Raw genomic sequence first — 18,707 nt, forward strand, 5'->3', positions numbered from 1 at the left:
TTTTACATGGTTACCATTTATGCTACAGGATTTCAAGTGCTCATTGAAATACTTGTTGAATGTCTTAATTGTTTTGGAGTCTTGAAGATTTAATCAAATTGTTATAGCTCCCTGGAAAAAAAACCAGCATGCTGATTGTACTTATTCCATGTCTGTAAGTGGAGGTTAATTCTGGTTGTTTCTCTACCACTGTTGGACTTGCTGGCATATAGTTTCATGATTTTTCCCTACCACCCTTCAGTAATGTTAACGTATTAGCTGTCCAATCCTCGAACAACCTTTCCTGGGGTGAGGATTTTGAAAATGTTGAAGCCAGTGTAATCTCCCTTTCCTCCACAGCTGGCTAGGTTGTTTCCATTTGGAACTGGGGCTACTTATCTACCTCCAAGCTACGAATACCTGTGTTCAAGTATATCATAATGCCCCTCCCTAACTTCTGTACCTGCTATTGTATTCTATGTTGCAGTTTTTTGAGTACTTGACATATGGATCCAGTTATGTCTTGTAGCTTTACATACGCTACCACTTTTTGGTCCCTAATAGACCTTGCTTCTTTTCCCTGGTTATCTTCTTGCCTAGGTCCATGTTAGGGAGGCTTTTGGATCTTTGTTTTATGAGACTAAGTGGTTGATGAAACTGGTTTTCAAGACAGTCAATAGTTGATTGCTTACTCTGGGGCTGTCGTCACACTAAGGTCAAACCAGGTGATTTCCTTTCCCTAAAAGACAATAGGGAATTAGATGGATTTTTATGATATTAACAAATTTTTCAGTTATTAAAACTGAAGTGTTTTAAAGTTTACTAAATAAAATTTCACCAGCTCGCCTGGTGGATGCAGACCCTAGCCGTAACGTTATCTAAATCTCTGGATTATTAGTTTAACAATAAGACCTACACATCAGTTTGTAAAACTCTTTCATCTGTCGTCTTTGCATAGATTCACGAAAGGTAAGCTACAAGTTGAGTCAGGGCCAGTTTTGCTATGCAATTTGTTGTAAACTTTTTAAGCCTCAGCGTTTCTGCTCCTTACTATATACGAAGCGTGTGTTTCTTATTGGGGTGAGCAGTGGCTAAAGCTTGCAGCCTGAGGTGATCACTCCATCTCTCTCTCTCTCTCTCTGGAGGACAATGGAACAGACAGGGCTCCTCAACTGCAGCACAGAATGGGGCTGAGGTTACCTAGCAGCCAGAGACGGGCCAATCAGGACGGCGGAGCGGAGGTGTAGCCCCGCCCCATCCCACCCTGCTATATAATGCGCTCATTAGGCAGGCAGTCAGTCTCCCGCAGTGTGAAGTGAAAGCGGTTGTTGCAACATGGCGAGGGAACAGCTCTGTAAGCTATTTGTTGGCGGGCTCAGCTTTGAAACGGTAGAAGGGAACCTGCGGAACCATTTTGAGAAGTGGGGCAAGCTAACTGACTGTGTTGTCGTACAAGATACGATCACCCGGCGCCCCCGAGGCTTCGGCTTTGTCACATATTCTTCGCCGAGCGAGGCGGATGCTGCAATGGCTGCTAGGCCTCATGTCTTAGATGGCCGCACGGTGGATCTGAAACGAGCTGTGCCAAGGGAAGACTCCAACAAACCTGGCTTCAACATGAAGGTAAAGAAGATCTTTGTTGGCGGTATAAAAGAGAACCTTGGCGAGAATGATTTACAAAGCTACTTCTCAGACTATGGTATGATTGAGAAAGTAGATGTGATCTGTGACCGAGAGACTGGCAAGAAAAGAGGCTTTGCCTTTGTGTACTTCGATGACCATGATTCTGTTGATAAAGCGGTTATACAGAAGTACCACATGATTAATGGCTACCGGTGTGAAGTCAAGAAAGGTTTGTCGAAGGAGGAGATGCAGAGCGCAACTAGACCTCGAGGCCGAGCTGGCAACTTTAGCCAGAGAAACGGTCGGAGTAATGGCAATTTTGGAAACGCGGCCGGGTATGGCGGCGGCGGAGGCGGCTACTACAATGATAGAGGAAATCGAGGCGACGTCTATGGTGGTTATGGTGATGGGGGGTATCCTCGGCGTGACCGTTCTTTTTCGGGCGGCAGCTATGGTGATCGAATTCGGGATTATGGCTTTGGGAGCTATGGTGGAGGAGAAAGAGGATACAATAACGAAAATTTCGATGACATGTATGACAACTTTGGGAGTTATTCCCCTGAGCAGTCCAACTATGGTCCGATGAGAGGAGGGGGTGGTATGGAAAAATACGCTGGACCCTACAGGGGAGATTACGGTGTTAGCAATAGAAGCAGAAACAGAGATTATGGAGGATATGCCTTTTAATATGCGCATGAATTTAATGTGTAAGGGGGAGTATTTGATTTGTACACAAATGGCTGAAACTAAAAGTGAATTGTGTGTAAACTGTGTAAGGGGGACGTATTTGATATGTACACATGTAGCTCCAAAGCTGCATAATGTATTCAACTAATCAAGGATAATTGTATACTTTTTCACAATAAAAAATTGAGTTTACAGTCTGTCCAGTTTACCTTGCAAGTCTGAAATTACTTTTATGATTAGCACTATCATTTTAACCATCTGGGAAGTTTAGTAAGTGAGCACATCCTGTTTCTCTAAGATTATACATAAGCATGTTTATACTAGAAAGACTTTGAATTTTTTTTTATATTCTAAAATCCTGACATTCTCCTCTTGACTGGCTTCCTTCTTGGTATTGATAAGGCTGGGAGTAGAAAGTTAAGGTCAAGATACTTAATTCAAGTCTACAAATGTGCTCAAACATTACCAGTTGAGGCAAGGCAGCTTCTGTTTATCTATGGTGGTTCTATTCACACTTTGGTAAATGCTCTTAGTTTAAAAAAAACACATTGAAGTAATGGTATGGAAAAATGTGGAAAAACATTTTCACTTGGGGATTGATCTCTCAGGCAGACTAATGATTAGAGGGTGGGACACTTTGGTCTTTTAGGAAAATATGGAACTTTGAGAATTTGATAAACTGCATGTAACTTCTGGTCACTGAGCATTCTGGAGATAATTCATGTGGAAATGCCAAACACAAGTTTAAATTTGCCTGCCTGTTCCATAGGGCAGATCTGAACTCCAATCTTGTTACTTATTTGAGTAGTTGAGACAGAGTTTCCTATTGCTGCCTTCCCAAAATATCCTGCTATGCCATTCAGTACCTTCATGATGGATCATCTACCTAAGTTTCCCTTTTCTCATTCATTCCCCAAACCCCTTACTGCCTTGAAAGAACAAAAGTTTCTTGGCCTTGAGTGTCAACAATGAAGCATCCATGATTCTCCGGATGAGAACGTCTAATATTTATGGCCCTTCTTTTTAAATCTCTGCTTATCTCATTCCAAACTGACTTCATCCTCCATTTCTCCCACTACCACATTTGCATAGTGAGGAGAAACAACTTCACGGTGTACAGACTATCAAGCCCTTTCAGAATCTTGTTTCAATGAGGCCAAATTTTACAGGGCAATTTGGTTAGCCTACAATGATAGGAATACACTCTTCTGAGAAACAAATCTTGTTGATCTTAGGATTTGCACTTGAGACTCTTCTTTCAAGTGGGCTAGGACAGGCATGGTGGGCTAATCAAAATCATCAGATCTTGACTGGATATCAATCTGGTATTGAGAGCTGGCAGTTGAATCTCTGCTTAATGGAGTAACCTGTTGTGAGAGCCTGAGCCCAGTTCCTCTGCAGAGCAAAGAATTGGGATCATTTGAGCTGCGGTCACACAGTCCAGTGGTAAGTACCCTGCTACAAGTTGACCACCTGATGAAACCTGGAGTGAGGCTTTATTAATCAGACATTTGTGACCTGTGTATGTTGCATTTGATTTTTTTTTTCCCTCCCCTTCAAGTACAGCAGCTTCAATGAAAGGAAAATGTTAACCATCCATTGGCTGTTTTTGATTGTAAACTTCAGTTCTATTTCCTCACCACTGCTGTTAGCCATGAATAGATGGAGGTGTTTTACGATGGGAAATAATCACAGAATGATGCCAACTTCTTTAAAAGCCAACTGTCTGTCCCATTGTGTGCAATGTTTGCTGGATTCTAGCACTCTAACTTACCTATTGCATCTCTTCCTTCTCTTACCTTTCACTTTTTTTAGGTTTTTTTTCTTGCTCCCTGCATCAGGTTAACTCTTGCCTACAATATATTCTTCCCCTCCCCTGCTCTTTCATCCTCCTGGAATGATTCAAGACTACTTCCTTCACTGGAGTGTAGAAGGTGAGGAGGTGACCTTTTTATAGAGGTTTATAAAATGGAAGTGTATAGATAAGGTGAATGGCAGGTGCCGTCCCTAGGATGGAGGGGGGGGTTCAAGGATGGGAGCATATTTTTAAGGTGAGAGGTGAAAGATTTTAAAGGCGTGAAGCAGTTTGTTTACACAGTTCTTCATGTGTGAAATTAAAATCCCAGAGGAAGTAGTGGATGCAGGTACAGTTAAAATGTTTAAAAGACATGTAGGTAAGTACATGAATAATAAATGTGGAGGGATATGGGCCTTGCGCAGCAGGTGGGACTAGTTTAGTTTGGGATTGTGATTTGGATGAACTGCTTGGACCGAAAGTTCTTTCTGTGCTGTATGACCCTATCACTCTGACTCTACTCTCTGTTTTGGCATAATAGGAGTGCATTAAGGTTCAATGCAGTAGCCATCATAATTAAGTTCATCCAGTCTAATCCTTAGTTTGCTATTGATTCTTGTCCTGTCACAGATTGCAACAGCATAGCATACATGAAAATCCTAACATGACTTTTGCCCTCACTCCATTTGTTGGGACATGTCTTACTCCTTCCATTTCATTTTTTTTTTTCAAAATAAAACATTGCATTTATACAGCACCTCTTAACAACCTCAGCATATCCTAAAGTACTTAATGTGAAATTAAGTACTTTAGAAGAGCAATCCACTTTTAATGTAGGAAAGGCAATGCCAATTGTGCAAGTTTGCTTTGCTCCAAGCAGTCATGAGAATCACTAGGCACTTTAAATCTAACTAATTAAAATAAATCTGGAGTTACAGATTTAATTATTTTAAAAACCAACTTCAATTGTGGCAAAGGACTGATTTAGAAGAACTTTCAGTCTTAAAAAAACTTCTATCAGTAATGGTGACTGAAATTGCTGGATTGTCTTAAGCCCATCTGTTAAGAAAGTAGGTCTGTCGTTCATACTCAGTCCTATGTGACTGCAAGCATACAGTAATCAGGGTGTCTTCTTTAACTGCCTTCAGTTGTAATAAAAGCTTTTCATTATTTTCTGAAGGATGGAATTAGATGTGCAGTAAATGCTAGCCTTTGCAGCATCACCTGATCCCAATTATTAAAAAAAATCTACCTGAGCAGGTAAAGTCTTTAGTCTAATGTCTCACTGAAAAGACCACACTTCCAGTCATGCAGAATGTGCTCAGTACTGAACTTATGTTGGTCTGGATTTCATTCGGGTCTTTGGAATGAAAGTTGAAATGATAACCTGACTTACAGGTGAGCAAGCTCTCTTCAATTGCCCATAACTGGCATCATTGCAGGCATTCCATGGCTGTTGTTCACATGTTTATCATCAATGTATTCTATCTTTGATTCTTTAGCTAAATATTGCCTCCCCAGTGATTTTCTTGAACCACAGGGCCAGTTTCCAAATGTTGATGATATCTGCCTCTCTTGTCATCTTAAGAAAATTGTCTGGTCATGATATTGGACAAAAAATTAGAACAAGAATGAGCCAAATCTTTCTTGTAACTGAATATTGGGAAGGCTGAGGACACAGCTGTTGCCTTTATGTCAACCATGGTTTCGTGTAGAATTTGGAACTGGGATTGTTGCTGTTCTGCTATCTCAGTTTGCTTTTGCGCTCATCTGTCCTTTTCTGCTGATATCTGGAATCCATTGTCGTCTTCATTCTAACCTAGAGTTTGCCAGTTCCCCCACTTTTTAAACATGAACCTTCCACAACATTTTATAAACAGTATTTAAGAACGTGGCAGAAAAGTCAACGTTTCGGCTTGAAATGTTGACTTTCCTGCTCCTTGGATGCTGTCCGACCTGTACTTTTCCAGCTCCACTTTTATTGACTCTAGCTTTCAGCATCAGCAGTCCTTTACTGTCTCCATTTAAGAACATGTGCTATTATATGTTTGTTCACATCTGTCATGCCCCAATATATCCTTTTGTTGACAGTCTTTATTTGCAATCTGTCTCTTTTTGTGTCTGTGTCCTGTTTCTCTGCCTCATTCCACTGTATTTCAATGATTTCTTATGATTCAAAATTTTCAACTTCAGTTGTAATTCTGGATGTTGTTTCACTCCTTTCACTTAGGAATTGGTGGTCTTTTGTTCTGCCAGTATGCTCAGAGGTGTATGTGCCTGCAATTTACTATTCTGCACCCAATTCTCTCTACTTAGTTGCCTTGCTGTGTGCTCTTAAGACCGTTCTATTCAACCATGTCTCTGACAATTCCTCTTTCCACACATCTTAAGATTATACTGTATTGTCCAGTTGTGAAAAGTACTATGCAAAGAAGATCTTGGCAGTGCTGCTGCCCTGGCTTAGCACAGATCACAAACTGAACTCGCAACTTTTCTGGTACTGCCACATTAATGCATACATTTTACTGAACAATTAACAGTCCCATAAGGAGATTTTGATATGACAGCATTAGATTTGACTACACTAGAACTAAACCTGGATGTGGTACTTTAATGGCTATAAAATGCTTTTGTGGAATCTAGATGTTGCGTGAAGTGCATTGAGAATATTGAGCAGTATCTGAAGAAGGATGTGCTGACATTGAAGAGGGTCCTGAGGGGGTTTACAAGAATAATCAGAGATGGACCTTCTATGAGGATTGGTTGAGAATTCTGGGTCTGTACTTAATTGAAAAGGATAAAGGTGGGGAGGGGGAAATCTGATTAAAATTTACTGAAAACAGGACTGAATAGAGTGGATGTGGAGAAGATCTCTCTAGGAGGAGAGATTAGGACCTGAGCGCATAGCGTCCATGAAGGTATGATCCTTTAGAACTGAGGTGAGGAGGAATTTCTTCAACCAGAAGGTGGTGAATCTGCAAAACCCAAAGCTTCAGAGAGCTGTGGAGGCGAAGCCACAAAGTCTTTAAGGCTGATCCCCTTTAAAGAATCTAAGGTTATGGGGAGAAGGCACACGAATGGAGTTGAGAAACATCTCATGATTGAATGGGAGCAGAATTAGGCCATATCTTTTATGAATGCATATTCTACCTAAATAAAAACTAGTGTATTAAGTGTTATGAACTGTTGCCTGGAAGCTGCTCTATAACAACAATTTGTTTTTCTCATTTAAGTGGATTTGCCATGCTAAATTGTCCAGTGTCCAGGGATGTGCAGGCTAGGTGGATTAGCCAGGGGAAATGCAACATTACAGCTCGGCATGGGTCTGGGTGAGATGCTCTTCAGAGAGTCGATGTGAACTTGATGGGCTCAATGGCCTGCTTCCACATTAGAGAGTCTGATTCTATAATACACTTCTTTTAAACATGAAATTTATAAGTTGCATCATTTCCCTTGGGAAAATCTGGTTTAAGTGAAGCCACTGAAGAGAAAATAAAATTGTGTAGAGCTGGATGAACACAGCACGCCGAGCAGGAAGGCTGACGTTTCGGGCCTAGACCCTTCATCAGAAATGGGGGAGGGGAAGGGGGTTCTGAAATAAATAGGGAGAGAGGGGGAGGCAGGTAGAAGATGGATAGAGGAGAAGATAGGTGGAGAGGAGACAGACAGGTCAAAGAGGCGGGGATGGAGCCAGTAAAGGTGAGTGTAGGTAGGGAGGAGATAGGTCAGTCCAGGGAGGACGGACAGGTCAAGGGGGTGGGATGAGGTTAGTAGGTAGGAAATAGGGGTGCGGCTTGAGGTGGGAGGAGGGGATGGGTGGGAGGAAGAACAGGTCAGGGAGGCGGGGACGAGCCGGGCTGGTTTTGGGATGCAGTAGGGGGAGGGGGGGATTTTGAAGCTTGTGAAATCTACATTGCTACCATTGGGCTGCAGGGTTCCCAAGCAGAATGAGTTGCTGTTCCTGTAACCTTCAGGTGGCATCGTTGTGGCACTGCAGGAGGCCCAGGATGGACATGTCGTCTGAGGAATGGGAGGGGGAGTTGAAATGGTTCGCTACTGGGAGGTGCAGTTGTTTATTGCGAACCGAGCGTAGGTGTACCGCAAAGCGGTCCCCAAGCCTCCGCTTGGTTTCCCCGATTGTAGAGGAGGCCACAACAGGTACAGCGGATGTGCAGGTGAACATCTGCTTGATGTGGAAAGTCTTCTTGGAGCCTGGGATGGGGGTGAGGGGGGAGGTGTAGGGGCAGGTGTAGCACTTCCTGCGGTTGCAGGGAAAAGTGCCGGGTGTGGTGGGGCTGGAGGGGAGTGTGGAGCAGATAAGGGAGTCACAGAGAGAGTGGTCCCTCTGGAAACCAGATAAGGGTGGGGAGGGAAAAATGTCTCTGGTGGTGGGGTCGGATTGCAAATGGCGGAAGTGTCGGAGGATGATGCGTTGGATCCGGAGGTTGGTGGGGTGGTACGTGAGGACAAGGGGGATTCTTTTTTTTGGTTGTTGTTGCGGGGATGGGGTGTGAGGGATGAGTTGCGGGAAATGCGGGAGACACGGTCAAGGGTGTTCTCGAACAGGGGGGGGGGGGGAAGTTGCGGTCCTTGAAAAACTAGGACATCTGAGATGTACGGAAGTGGAATGCCGCATCCTGGGAGCGGATGCAGCGGAGGCGAAGGAATTGGGAATGGGGATGGCATTTTTGCAGGAAGGTGGGTGGGAGGAGGTGTATTCTAGGTAGCTGTGGGAGTCGGTGGGCTTGAAATGGATATCGGTTTCTAGGTGGTTGCCCGAGATGGAGACAGAGGGGTCCAGGAAGGTGAGAGAGGTGTTAGAGATGGTCCAGGTGAACTTAAGGTTGGGGTGGAAGGTGTTAGTGAAGTGGATGAACTGTTCGAACAGCAACTCATTTTCTGCTTGGGAACCCTGCAGCCCAATGGTATCAATGTAGATTTCACAAGCTTCAAAATCCTCCCCCCACCGCATCCCAAAACAAGCCCGGCTCGTCCCCGCCTCCCTAACCTGTTCTTCCTCCCACCTCAAGCCCCTCTCCCATCTCCTACCTACTAACCTCATCACGCCCCCTTTACTTGTCCGTCCTCCCTGGACTGACCTATCTCCTCCCTACCTCCCCACCTACACTCACCTTTACTGGCTCCATCCCTGCCTCTTTGACCCGTCTGTTTCCTCTCCACCTATCTTCTCCTCTATCCATCTTCTACCTGCCTCCCCCTCTCTCCCTATTTATTTCAGAACCCCCTTCCCCTCCCCCATTTCTGATGAAGGGTCTAGGCCCAAAACGTCAGCCTTCCTGCTCCTCTGATGCTGCTTGGCCTGCTGTGTTCATCCAGCTCTACACCTCGTTATCTCAGATTTTCCAGCATCTGCGGTACCTACTATCTCAGAAAATAAAATTGTCTGGGTGCCGGTCCTGATGTCTGAATGCTTACATTTTTCATGTTGTGCAATATAACATCCCGAGGAAGAAAGTGGGCCATGAGTTCCACGCCAGTATTCATTTACTTCTGTAATATTTCCAGTTTTGAGAATCAACCTGAATTCAACACTCATTTAGATTAGGTTGCTTGGTAGGAGAGGACATACAGTTTTAACAGCAACTATCTGACAGATTTACCTAAGTTACTACTTTAGAATGGTTAAATAAGCCAACCATTTTTATGCTATCAAGTTATTATATTATAACAATATAAATTTAGTGGAACAGAATTTAGTTTAAATTGCAACTTTAGGCATGATTTAAATATTCTGAGCAAAGAATAAGGTTGCTGTAAAGCTTCCTAGTACACATCAATAAGTTTAAATTCTTTGAATTTTTAAATAGGAATTCACTATTAGCAAACTTTTTGAGCCAAGGTTTTTTTTTCTTTGGGTGGCAAGATTATTGATTTAGAGAGCCTGTGCTTTATTTTAGGGGACTAGAAAATAGTGAAATTCCATCTGTTGTGGTTATAAAGCATACAGTCCTTGAAGCAGATGCATAATTTTAAAAATTGTTGTATGCATTAGAAGGAAACATGGCCACCAATTGACGACTGATTGTTATTGTGTGGGGACGCCCAAAGATTGCCCGAGGGTTATGAGCCACCTTGGTCCAGTGAGAGCACTACATGTGCCTGATAACAAATGAGATTCCACTTAGTGTGAGTTTGAGAAGAGAGCTGGAGTTTGAACCGCAGGCATCTGGAGAGAAGGAATAAAGAGGAAATAAACCTGTTTTGGAAGAAATTGAAATAGTTTGAGGATTCTGAGCAAAAAGTAAGAAGCCCACCCCCAAACAACTGGATATATTCACCAAGTGATTTCAAACTTAAGTTCTGAGGAAGGGTCACCAGACCTGAAACGTTCTGTTTTTTTTTCCCTTCAGAGATGCTGCCAGACCTGCTGATCTTTTCCAGCAACTTTGTTTGTGTTCCTTAATTAAAGCCAATATGTTATTCACTCCAGAAGTTTGTTTTGAATGTTAATCAAACACATTCTGCCTGAAATGCGTAATGTTTACACATTAGAGGCTTGCATAAAATATTTGTCTGGATTTAAAATTAATCCAACCAAAACAGATTGTGGAAAATTGATATTGGAAAGATCTGAATTAGAATAATTAAAATTGCCATGCAAAATATTGTAGCAATGATATTGGTGTTCTACAATTTTCATGCACTGTTGATTTGGACTGAAATCTTTTCTGATTTATTTTAACATTTCCCCTATAGGAGGCCAGATTTGATTTTTGATTTTCATAAACTTGAATATGAACCTAAACATCTGGCACACTAAGTCCTCATTAATGTGATTACAAGACTATTCTAGTATTTCATATTTCCATAGCCTATCAATGTCCCTTCACCTTGAGCTTCATACTCTGACAGTTCATGAGCCTTGTGCATGTGATGTATTCCTTAGGAGGTAAGCGAGTCTTAAAATGTTCCTTGTTTTATTTGTACATTTGAATTATCCGTTTAATTATAAAATGGACATTAACCAGTTGAAATATCAAGAGCTCAGTGTAGTTGCTTCTCCTCTACTGTAGGCTCTGTTTTGAGTCAATTAACTTAACTGCCCTCACCTGAGGGCACTGCTATATCTGACTTTTAAGTGCTTTCTTTTACTGATCTCTGACAGGCAATTTCTTTCAAAGACAATGTATGTGGATTTTGGGCAAATGCTGAGTCTGACCTGGATGCAATGCTTCAAGTGTCTCTGTCTAGCTATATAGAATTATAGAATCTCCACAGTGTGGAAACAGGCCCTTCAGCCCAACAAGTCCACACCGACCCTCAGAACACCCACCCAAATCCATCCCCCTATAACCCACCTAATCTACACACCCCTGAACACTACGGGCAATTTAGCATGGCCAATCCACCTAACCTGCACATCTTTGGACTGCGGGAGGAAACCGCAGTACCCGGAGGAAACCCACGCAGACACTGGGAGAATGTGCAAATTCCACACACAGTTGCCCGAGGGTGGAATTAATCCTGGGTCCCTGGTGCTGTGAGGCAGCAGTGCTTACCACTGTGCCGCCCATGTATAATGGGGACAAGGTGTGGAAGGGGAACTGGAATTGGCTTTGTCAGGAAATTGATGCCTTGAGAGAATAGGAAGGAAAAAGTATGACTTTTTATTATTGATTGTTATTAATTCACATGCTAATTTTTGGTATGCTGAGTTTGCATACAAAAAACACAGTTGGTGAAGCTCTATATTTAAGAGACATTAAAATGAGCTAAATAGTCTTTCAATGTTAATTCAATCTGAGTGAGTAGTCAATTTGTGAAGTGTTTAGTTTAAATTTAGTTCAAAGATCTCAAACTTGGGCCACACAATATAAATTGCTCTCAAAATCAGTGCAATAGGTCAAATTTAATTGTTTGGCCAACTTGCCACCCTAAAACCCAGTGCAGCTCAGCAGAAATTGCAGACCCTTGTATTCTTGGTTGTAGTATACCATGATAAATAGAGCTGATTGGAAACATTTACCAGCTACAAATACCGGAAGTAAACTGATTTTGGAAATAAAGTTTGTATCAGTAGTGGAGGCCAACAACTTCTCAAATCCGAGAACTTAGTGAATGGTATATAGTGAATGTAACTCTGTTGCAGTCAGACACTTGCATTCTCAGATTCTGAAGAATAAGATGGCCAAATTTTAATGCTTATGATCTCCAAATTCTTCCTTGGCTGTTATGACCAAGTTTCACAGACTATTATCTACTTGTATTTATAAATTCTGAAATACATTGGGATATGTTCCAACTTTTGAACTTGTCTTATTGAAGAAAACGTGAAATAGGTGGAGAAGGTTAGGGGACTAATTCCAGACTATGGCCTCATCAGGTGAAGGTGCCAATACTAATGATTACTACCTATCCAGGCAAAGAAAGCAAGTCTAACCAAGAACAATTTGTCAATGGTGAAAGGATTAAAATCACAGATGGTCACCCAGAATGTGTAATTACTGCTAGGTAATTGGCCATTAATCTTGCTCTGTTAACCAAAAAATTGTTTTGAATGCACCTCACAAAGGAGATTGTGCATTGGAAATGGACAGTTCATAATAACTGCACAAGTCCCAAAGGCGACAGATTTTTGAAATACAAACACAGCTTGATAGTACTGTTGCTGAAGCAAAGTAATTAGCAATGAGCATGGCTTTAGAGATACTGTTTTCTATTTCAAGGTTTTTTTACAACTACTCAACAAACATCGATCACCAAGATGTGTGAGCTTTGTAGATTTCCCTTTTCTGAAGTTTCAAATTCCAGCATAACTTTCGAGAAACAGCACATTATAATACCCCCGACCACCTCCCAAGACCAGCCCATCTTGTCCCCGCCTCCTTGACCTATCCGTCTTTTCTCCCACCTACCCACCCCTCTCCTCTCACTGACCAAACCCCATCCCAACTCCCTACTTACACTCACCTTTTACTGGCTTCATCCCCACCTCCTTCACCTGTCCATCTTCTCTTCACCTATCTGCTCCTGTATCCACCTTCTATCATCACCTCCCCTTCTCTCTCCTTATTTCAGAGCCCCCTTCCCCTCCTCCATTTCTGAAGAAGGGTCCAGACCTGAAACGTCAGCTTTCCTGCTCCTCTGATGCTGCCTGGCCTGCTGTGTTCATCCAGCTCTACACCTTGTTATCGCAGACTCCAGCATCAGTTCCTACTGTTTCTCACGTTATTATAATGAAACTTGTGTTGCAGTTGGAAGCTGTCCTTTCACATCTCCTGTCATTACTGAGAATGCTGACTTATTTAATTTCTTCTCTTGCCTATGTCCCTGCTATGCCTGTTGTCATTTGGACTTGCTTTCTTCAGTTCACCAAATAGTTATTACAATTAATTGAGCTTAACACATTGCATCTCTTTCCGTACAGTGTTACTGATTTTATTTTGTTTTGCTGAAGATCACATGGCTATTAATGGTATCTGTTAAATTTTAATTTAACAATCAGTACAGTGGGCATTTAGATGTGAAATCAAGTAATGCCAAGTATGACCTGTTGACAAGTGAAGCATAGTTGAGCATGTGTTAACAATGAGAATTTCTTCCTAAATGGACACATCGATAGAAAATGCCAGATCATGCAGAAATTAAAATAATGTTTCTGGGTTAAACTTGTATAACCACAAGGTGGTTAAATGTTAGGAGTTAACAATTGTAAAAAATTGTTACTGTGATCCCTTCAATTGATTTTTTTAAAATGGTAAACATCCCACCAAAAACTGTTTGGTTATTACAATGTAAAACTGAACGCTAATGTAAAGCATTTTCTTTTGTCATTAAATACATCTTTGTGCGGTTACCCACTAGACCATTACTGATCTGGTGTTCTCCCAATGACTTTTCCAACTCTGGCAGGATCATGGTTGGAGGTCATAAAAGGAGGGGAACAGAACCAACTGTGACCATCAGTATGATAGCCCAGTACAACATCTGGGCCAAAATGCATCGCCAAACCTTGTATACCTAAGCAAAAGATTTCATATAACATGGAGTAGTTCTTTGCTGTAACAATTACTTTATCCATTTTGGTCTCTAAAGAATAAGACAGTGGGACTTTACTGTGAATAACTATTTACATATATGTCCTTTTTGTGAATTTACATATCTGCTTGATACTTTTTGCCCACTGTAACTTCAATGTTTTCACATTTACTGTTTTCTGGGAGTAAATGCACACATTTCATATCCCCTGTGAACCACAGAACTATATTATCCTTTCTCAGAATGTGGCTGTCACTGGCTAAGCAAACATTTTGCTTCTTATCCCATACTAGCTTTCATGTTGGTGAATGTTTTGAACCCCTGCAATTTACCTTGCGTGGGTTCACCCACCGAGCAGCTGGGATATGAGTTTCAGGATTTTTACCTGTTTGGACAGCGAAGTAATAAGAGTTCCAAGGCAGGGTAGCATGTGGCTAGGAGGGAAACTTGCAGGTGGTGTTCCCATGAATTGTTTGTTGTGCAGTAGAGGTTGTGAACTGGATGGGTGCAGCTGGTTGAGTTGCTGCAGTGTATCTTGCACAATGGCAGTGTACACAATATACATCAGTGGGGGAGACAGTGGATGGGATACCAAACAGGCAGGCTGTTCTCACCAAGATGGTATTCATCATGTTTTGATGTTAGAATTGCACTTTATCCAGATAAGTGGGGAGTATTCCATCACACTCCTAACTTATGCCTTCTAGATGGTGGACAGGCTTTTTGAGAAGTCAGGAGTGAGAGTAAGTCATCACAGAATTCCTAGTCTTTGACACGCTTTGATAACCTTTGTATTCATATGGCTTGTCCAGTTCAGTCTCTGGTTGATGGTTATACTCCTTCCCACTCAGTGATAATGCTACTGAATATCAAGGTGCAATTAGTTTAGATTCTTGTTGGTGATTGTTATGAACTAGAATTGGTATGGCATAAATGTTTTTTGCCACTTGTCAGACCAAGTCTGGATATTGTCCAGGTCATGTTGCAAATCAACTCCTTCAATATTGAGGAGTCACAAATGGTGGTGAACATCGCCTAATCATCAGTGGCCAATAAATCCAAATACAACAGAATTCAGAAAAAAATAACTTGTCTTGATGAAATTCAGATCCCACAGAGCTCCCTGGACTCTGAGTTGCTCCATTGCAACTGTGTTGCAGCAGTCTTCTAAAAATGGAATTTGTGCATTTGACCAGAGATAAGATTATAGCCAGGAAATGTCAACTTTGGCTGATAAAGATGAAGTATTGTTCTTAAATCTGCCAATTTCAAAATTTCTTGGCAAAAGGTGAAAACAACTGAAAATATCATAGATGATGAATATGTATTTGCAGAACAAATGGTTGTTTTGTTACTGGAAGGCTGTTACCAGCAGAGTCCCACAGAGCTCCGTGTTGGATCCTTAGTTTCTGGTGTGTATCATGAATTAAGTTGTATTCAAAAGTTCAAAGCATGATTAAGAAGTTTGGACATAAGATGTAAGATCTGAGAGGTTAGATAAAACTGTTTAACCATTGGCTAGGCTCGAGCTAGCATACCATCCATAGTTCTCGACGTGGTATTACATAAAGGATGCAATTTACACCGGAGACTGTGAAATAAGAGTGGAGTAATTGGCCCAACTCCTGAGAACCAACAAAGTGACCACTAGTGCATGTGCAAATGGACCTGCTGATGTACACGTACAGATATTAAGTGGGAGCATTTCTAGTGCTGTGAATGGGACATGTTTATTTCCATTTAATCAGTTGATTCAGCAGTATATCTTTTGGCATCTATAAAGTTTATTTTTGGGGAGAGGGGTTTTTTCGTCTAGGAACGATATCCACAGCAACAAAACACACTCCTTCCAATGGAAGGAGACAAGCAAGGCATCGTTGAAACAGTGGTAATGTTTCCCTCCTGTATAGCCATAGGTGGACTGTTGTGCTCCTGGCATTGCAGTTGCAGTACCACCACTGTTGTTCCTGCCTCTTTACTCTCTGCAGCCTGGGGGCTAACTCTCTCTACCCTGGATGATTGCTTAGGTGTTCCAAACAGTGCCAACCTGTGGTGATTAAATGGGCATCACCATCTTTGTTCCTGCAGCTGCCATTCTGTGCCACTGTAAACCTAATGTCTATGTGCTACTGCAGCAATTGTGCATATAAACATAGCTTAAGTGTAGATTTAGAAGATGCTGCCAGGAATTTAAAAAAATTAGCTGTGTGAAAAGATTAGATAGACTGAAGTTTTCTTTTGGAACAAAGGAGTCTGAGGGGAGATGTAATTGAGGTGTACTAAATTGCAGGTAGTGGTCAGGAAGAATCTGTTTTTCTTAAAGGTCAGTAATTAGACTGCATAGATTTAAGTTAAATTGCTCAAAGAATTAGGTGGCAGTAGAGCAGAAATTTCTGGGAGTGTAGAACTTGCCTGAAAGAGTTGTAGAGGAAAATACTGCTGCATTTTTAAAAGTACATCGATGAGTACTTAAAGTGCCATAGCCTACATAGCTATGAAGCAAGAGCTGGAAAGTGGAATTAAGCTTGTTGACTCTTGTTTGGCCAGCACAAATGCAATCAGCCAAATGGCTTCCTTCTGCGCTGCAAATTCCATTCTATGAAAGGGCTGTTGCTTTTACAAGTCACTTATGTTTCTGCCTACCCTTGCTACTAACTAGTAAACCTTATTCCTCGCTTCCCTTTTTAGATCCTGAACTTGGAGGGCACAGCAAGAGCTGCAGAACAAATGAACCTGCTAGAAGATGCAACATCACTCTATGTTCGCCACATTTTGAGACTTGAGACTGACTTGTGTAATGTGGGCATTGAGGGATACATTGAGAAATTTATCTTGCACTTTTGCAGGAGCAAAGGCAAGTGGACATGATGGACCAAGAATCATGTAACCAGATGATGCCCTCTGCAGCACATCTAAGGTCAGATATTCAGACCTTGGGCCAGCCTAGATGAGAATAGTTGGCTAAGAAACATGAACCTTTTAAGTACACTGGGTATCTTCCAGTGAAATGCCACTAAATGGCTGTAAGCATGAAGGAGTACAACATGAACTTGTAGAATGTTGGAAGATAGCGCATCCAGATCATGAAGTCCACCATGGTGAGAGTTCTGATAGAAGCTAAGAATTTGGCCATCTTGTCGTACTCAGTATGTCTTCTGACTTAAGAGAAATGATAAGGGTTTTGAGTGTCTCCCCACTGCTTTCGTGCAGAGCAGCAGGGGTATTAATTGCAGTGACCCCAGACTCTGTCTCCAGATAATATCCTCTCCGTACTGTCATTCCTGGGAAGACAGCTTGTCTGCTGCTAACAACACATGCTCCGGCCCAGTTTCATTTGGTGTTTGTGCCTGTCCGCCAAGGCTGCTATCTAAATTCTGTAACTGGGCTCCTCTATGGCCAGACCTGCTGTATGTGCCCTACATAGCCATCTCAGGAGTCCATTTGAAATTTAATTTGTTTCACTTCCCATGTTGCAGTCATTGGTGATTTCTCTTGTAGGAGAACTATAGTGTTAAAGGCAAAGTAGTATTTAGTTCTTTCTATTCAGTATAAGCAATTGAAAAATGATCAAAGTTTAAGTAAGTTTCTTTTTCTGAATTCACTTCATCTTCTGGAATCGGAGATTAACACCAATGAATTAAATTGAAGTTTTAGCTGAGGACTGGGACAGGTGGATGGGGAAATAAAAGACTGCCTCAAAGCCCTAGCAGTATAATTGGGCTGTGCTCCGCAGTCTGTCTCTTGATCCTGTTTCTCCTCCACATTTGGTTTGTAGTTTCAATGATTGCCAAGGTGATGTTGTTAACATATAACATGCTGTGAATAAATTGACACTTGCTCTGAGTTCTATTGAAAATTGCCTCTCTATCTTTCCTTGGTAGCACACTTGCTTGTAAGCCAGAAGATTGGAATGGTGTTTGAAACAGACTTGAGTGCATAATCTCACTGATTATTACCAGTGCAGTACCAAGGAATGCAATGCTTCTGGAGATCCTGTCTTTCAGATGAAATCTCAAGCTCGAGTGTTACCTAAAAGATCCTAAGGCACTATTAAAGGAAGAGTTGGAAATTCTTCCTGGTATCCAAGCCAACATTGATCCCTCTAGTTAATACCACTCAACAGCTTAACTCATTTTTCACCATTTGTAGAGTCTTGCTGTGTCTTAAGTTGTTTGTTGTATTTCCCTAATTAACACCTGGATTGCACTTCTAAAGTGCTTCATCCTTTCTGAAGGAGGCAGAAAGAGATGCACCAGAAGTATACATATTTTTATTGAATTTGCAGACCCTTGCTTTATGGAGAGCCAAGTGAGGATGTTGAGCCATTGTAATTTGTCACCTGTGAATGTGACAGTTGGTTAACTGGATACAGTATTGTAACATTTAAGGTACAAAATGTACCAATTTTTGATACATCTGGTACAGAGCACGAAGGAGAACTGATTTTGATTCTTCTGCCTTGTTTTCAACTTCAACTGTCATTGTGACTTCAGTGCCACTGTAAGAGCAACTTAAGATTTGAATTTTTAATTTTTGTGTAAAGCTTAAATTTCATTAAAAATGTTTACTGATATTTGAAGTAGTTCTGTTTGCTTTGTTTAAATGTTTAAACTTGTGTAAACCT

General features: G+C 41.6%; 1 protein-coding gene across 1 annotated transcript; it reads left to right on the forward strand.

Moving 5' to 3' along the window:
• Window positions 1–1,255: 1,255 nt before the first annotated feature.
• LOC109929123 (heterogeneous nuclear ribonucleoprotein A3-like) lies at window positions 1,256–2,486 on the forward strand. The gene has a single exon (XM_048603869.1). The coding sequence runs from the start codon at window positions 1,315–1,317 to the stop codon at window positions 2,287–2,289; it is 975 nt and encodes a 324-aa protein (XP_048459826.1). The 5' UTR covers window positions 1,256–1,314; the 3' UTR covers window positions 2,290–2,486.
• Window positions 2,487–18,707: the final 16,221 nt, after the last annotated feature.

This window comes from Rhincodon typus, chromosome 12 (assembly GCF_021869965.1).
Source record: "Rhincodon typus isolate 14 chromosome 12, sRhiTyp1.1, whole genome shotgun sequence".
NCBI classification, from domain to species: domain Eukaryota; kingdom Metazoa; phylum Chordata; class Chondrichthyes; order Orectolobiformes; family Rhincodontidae; genus Rhincodon; species Rhincodon typus.

Bases quoted from the DNA above. Each gene is read 5' to 3' on its own strand.
- LOC109929123 (XM_048603869.1), top strand. From the start codon at position 1,315: ATGGCGAGGGAACAGCTCTGTAAGCTATTTGTTGGCGGGCTCAGCTTT.